Here is a 4,881-nt window from a genome sequence, read left to right as displayed (position 1 = left end):
TGGAGTCAATTTTGGTTATACTCCGCTCCTAGTGCTAAGTAGTTTTGGCCGTCACTGAACTGTGCCATTGACTTGGTAAGTGGCGCAGTGTCTCCCCTTTTTCTGGCAGGAGCCCCACTCACTGAAATATCTCATTTGCAGAGCAAGGCCCATAGGATTTGGCTGGCAGTATGTGGGTGCGCAGGAACCTAGCGCACCAGGCCTCTGCTCCCTCGCCTCTTGGTTGTGGTGGGGACACCCTACAGAAGGATCATGGTGGAGGGAATGTGTTTCTCCCAGGTTTGTTCCCCTTGTTTCTTTTGGGTAATAGGATTAGGTCCTTGCAATCAGGGAGAGTAGTGAAACCTGTACCCCGGTAAGCTTTATCTTGAAAGTTAAATATCATAATGAATTTACCATATAACTTCTGAATTCCCCTCTTGTCATCGTCTGGAAGTCTGAAGGTTGCTGGGTTCACATATGAGTATGTAGGGTACATCAGAGCTCCAGGGACGTTTGAATGAGCGAGTCCCAAAGAATGGCCAAATTCATGAGCAGCAACAAGGAATAAATTCACTTCTGTGGCATAGAAGCATAGAAGAGTATGTTAAAGGTATGGCATTTCTTTTTAACATACAAAGAACTGAAGTAGCAGGAGATGATATTCTAGCTTTCATTCCTTTTAAAGGAAACCTTAGAGTTTTGATTGGTTGTTACTGAACTTTCTTATGTAGTTATAGCATTTTGATAAAACCGTTACTGATCCCTTGCATATGCATCTAAGACCTTGAGTCTCGTTCCAACTTTGCTCTTAGTCAACCTTATCCCTACAAGCATGTCATTTTACCTTTCCACAATTTATGTAGAAAATAGAGACTTAGTCCTTGTTTAGGCTGTGAAAAGTGCTTTAAAATATGGACAGAATAGGCATTATACAGCTGCTAATGATAAGGAAGCAGAAGTACTTAGAAGTACTTAGTAAGGACAGAAATATTGGTACTGAAATGGTAAGGAAGCATGAAGAGTTATGAAAAGCATTTGATAAAATCTTAGAAGCGTTTCGGTTGGAAAAGACCTTTAAGATCAAGTCCAACTCTTAATCTGACATTGCCACGTCCCTCACTAAACTATGTCCCTAAGCACCTCATCTGCATGTCTTCAGGTATGATGACTCCACCACTTCTCTGGGCAGCCTTTTCCAGTGCTTAATAAGCCTTTCAGTGAAGAAATTTCTCCCCATACCCAATCAAAACCTCCCCTGACTCAACTTGAGGCCATTTCCTCTTGTCCTATCACTTGTTATTTAGGAGAAGAGACCGACCCCACTTCACTACAACCTCCTGTCAGTTAGTTGTAGAGGGTGATAAGGCCTCCCCTGAGCCTCTTTTTCTTGAGGCTAAACAACTCCAGTTCCCTCAGCTGTTCTTCATAAGACTTGTTCTCGAGTCCCTTCACCAGCTTTTTTGCCCTTCTTTGGACACGCTCCAACACCTCTATGTCTACCTTGTAGTGAGGGGTCCAAAACTGAACACAGGATTCAATGTGTGACCTCACCAGTGCTGAGCACAGGAGGACGATCACTTTCCTACTTCTGCTGACCACACTAGTTCTGATCCAGGCCAGGATGCTATTGACCTTCTTGGCCACTGGAGCACACTATTGGCACAGTTTCCTATGGCTCTGTTCTAACATGGACAACGCTTGCCTTTCCCATTCATACACATATGTGGGTTTTACCTTGATTGGTGTCTGACCACCTTTCATCTTCATCAAAATGAGCATCTCCAGCAAGCTCTCCTGAAGGTGCAAATGCATGAGCTAATGTTTTACCTCTTCCGTCAAAAGGATAACCATCACCATGCCCTGCATTTGAAAAGAAATAAATTTCATCAGATGACATCAACTATAATGTTTAGATTCAGCAAAATTGAGGCATAGTGCTTGTTTTTGTTAGTTTTGTTCATTACTAGTCCTTAAAAAAAATCGTATTATAGCAGAAAGATTGTAAAAATGAGGAGCAAAGCTTAGGAGACATTCTTAAAATTCATGACTTAATTTCAGAACTTATGTGTGATAATTCAGGTTGCTGCATGTTTCAGAAAGACCTGAACATTTGTTCTGAGCCTTTGTCAAAACTGTAGTTCTAAGGCAGCAGTCAGGGATTCTTTCAGAAAGAATACTTAATGGTCGAGAACATTATAAGCACCTGAATGTTTTCAATGCTGGAAATGCTGGGCAACATTAGTTACAGCCTTTCCCACTTGTGCTGTTTTTAGTGGAAGACAATGGATTGAGATAGATAACTGTGTTCCTGAAGAGCTAAGTTTGTTTGCCCTCAGCCTTAGGATATGATTCGTTATGTACTTCTGTCAGTGCCTGTGGAATGTTACTGTTTCCTGCCTGGAGTGACTGGATGGTCAGTTTGTGTCAGCTCTGAAATTTCTCCCTACCCTTTAGTGAGCCTCTGACTTGATTGAGGAGTATTTGGAGACTCAAATAACATTCTGTGTCCTTTCCTCCAGACCATGTGGATGGATCTTGTGGCAGGACTAACACAGGCAGAAGAGACCTGTGCTAGTCCTGCGTGCCTGACGAGAAATTAAAACCCATTGCAGTTTGCAAGACCCTTTCTGTGACTGGCACATCAGTCGATTCTTAATGGCAACATAATATGCTTCCCATTAGTGAAGCATGAGCTTGGGGCATTTTGATCTTTATGTACAGTCATACTTCTAAGCCAAGAGTCTGATCTTCACATCCATGCAGTCAATGGAAATCTAGTAAATATTGTCAACAGATCTAGAGAACAAGTCAGCTAACCTTGAAGTAGGTATTTAGTTTGTCCAAGGTGAATCAGTTTAGGTGCCAAGCACAAGTTAAAGGTATGGCTGCATTCATGCATTGGTCTGGATCGCAGGTGAGCTTATGAAGTGACTCTACTGGTCCTCTGCATTTACAGTGCTTTGGCTTGCACTTGGTGCAATCTTGGAGTGCCCCAATGGGATTCCTTCGGGAAAAAGATGAACCAGGGACGTAGTCTATGGCCAAACCTAAAGCACTCCAGCTGCCAAAGACCATTTAGTCCAGGAAACAAAACTAGATCTAGGCCAAAGTAAACGTTCCTGATCCTGCCTGAGTCCAGCCTGTGAAGGCTGGATCTTCAGAACTAGCTGGTTTGCTCTACAGATATGTTCCCATTAGTCTGCAGTGTTTGTCAAAACAGACAGAGCTTTGAACATCTAAATTTAGGTATCTCATTCTGGAGCTGAATTCTTTTCCCCATTTCATAGATGCAACTCTCAAAGGATTTTCTAATGGTTTCATAGGAGTAAAACTGAATCATAAGATAGAGATTTGGTGGTATGATAAAGAGGAGATAAAAGTTATGCAGACTTCAGAATAATTCCAAACTGTATCTATAAAAATGCATGCTTTGAGTCAAATGTGTACCACTGCATTTTAAAAATGACATATATTCTCACCACGACGTGCAAATAGAATCTCAATGTCTGCATGTCCAAAGAAGACTCTTCGAAACTGCAGTGGAGTCACATCACTCCACACCATAAAAGCCCTTTTAATTGCATCATCCACTTTCTTTTGGGGTAGATCAGGTGTATAATTGACAATCCTGGCAGCAAAAGGAAGCAGATTAACATCATTTAAGGTGTGGAGGAAATACACAGTTAAATACAAAGAAATCCCTTTCCCCTTAAAACCTGAAACATCACTAACTTGTAAGTCAAATGTGTCTTTTTCCATCTTGGGTTTCCAGGAAAAGTTTGATATTCTGCTATATCAGGGACTCCACATCTGGGCTGTTTCATTATTTCTTCTGTTTCTGCATTTAATTTTCCAGTTATGGTCAGGTGGAAAAACTTCTGCATTTCTTTAATCCTCTCTTCTAAGCTTAGGCTTTTTGTTTTTGAGAAAACTGGAAAGAATTTATCAAGATATACCTGGAAGAAGAAAAGGAAAATAAAATTTAATATGTGTATCTGTGATCATTTGGTAATTGCGTTATACATTTTACAATTGATTGAATTATTTAATCATCCTGCACTCTTAGCTAGTTTTAGATATATTTTTTCTTTTCATTTCAGTTTACCAAATGCTGTCTTCTGTGTAGTATATGATAACATATATAAAAAGAATTGCAAAAGCAGTGAAGCACTGTAAGCAAGCAGTCCTTTTAAGTAAACAGTTTACTGAGCATTCAAATCTGCAGCCTTCCAACACATTCTACATAATATTTTTGAGAAGTGTTAAAAATTGCCTACTCCCCTTTATTTAACAGTTAGACTCTTTTGTAAGTTACAATTAAGGTGTCTGAGATAGTCACCAAGTTTGAGTTATTTTATGTCACCCCTGCAAAAAACTGATGTGGTAATGTAAGGTGAGAAGATAAATATAAACAGATAAGAAAGGAAAGCAGAAGCTGAATCAAGAATCAGGTTATTCATAATGTAGCTACATTGTCCACCTGCTAACATACCTTTACATGCTCTGAGACTGCGTCACTCAATGATTCAAGTTTTGCTGGAAAAGCAAGACTTTCGGGTAGGAGGATGGCAGCACAAAGTAGGATGTATTGCATGGTGCCCAGCTTGCCAAGGTGCCGTGCTACAGCAGAAAAGATTTGACCTTCTGTGTTACAAGACCACAGCTAAAATGCTTATATAGATCCTGACAGCTTCAAGTGGCAAGTACGTGACTCATTTTCTGGTGGTGTGAGTGTAATGTCATCACTGTTCTAAGAAGTAAATAAAAGCATGTTAAACAAATCCTTCCCTTGACTTCCCTGTTGATGTCATGTCACAGTTAGCAGCCAGCTTTGGCTCTCTCTTTTCATATTATTCCAGTAGTGAAACCACAGGGTCATAGGGAAGTTCACTTTCTGTA

General features: G+C 40.4%; 1 protein-coding gene across 1 annotated transcript; it reads right to left on the bottom strand.

The window, feature by feature from the left end:
* Positions 1-396: 396 nt before the first annotated feature.
* Positions 397-4,576, bottom strand: MMP7 (matrix metallopeptidase 7 (matrilysin, uterine); the record flags this gene model as incomplete). The annotated part of the gene is made up of 5 exons (XM_009875093.1): positions 4,475-4,576; positions 3,715-3,938; positions 3,462-3,610; positions 1,717-1,842; positions 397-558 (listed from the first exon to the last, which is right to left on the bottom strand). Coding segments are annotated over exons 1-5 (763 nt in total), but the record flags the coding sequence as incomplete, so codon positions are not given.
* Positions 4,577-4,881: the final 305 nt, after the last annotated feature.

Source organism: Apaloderma vittatum, unplaced genomic scaffold, assembly GCF_000703405.1.
Source record: "Apaloderma vittatum isolate BGI_N311 unplaced genomic scaffold, ASM70340v1 scaffold6998, whole genome shotgun sequence".
Lineage (NCBI taxonomy): Eukaryota > Metazoa > Chordata > Aves > Trogoniformes > Trogonidae > Apaloderma > Apaloderma vittatum.
This window is presented reverse-complemented; position numbering and strand designations above follow the sequence as displayed.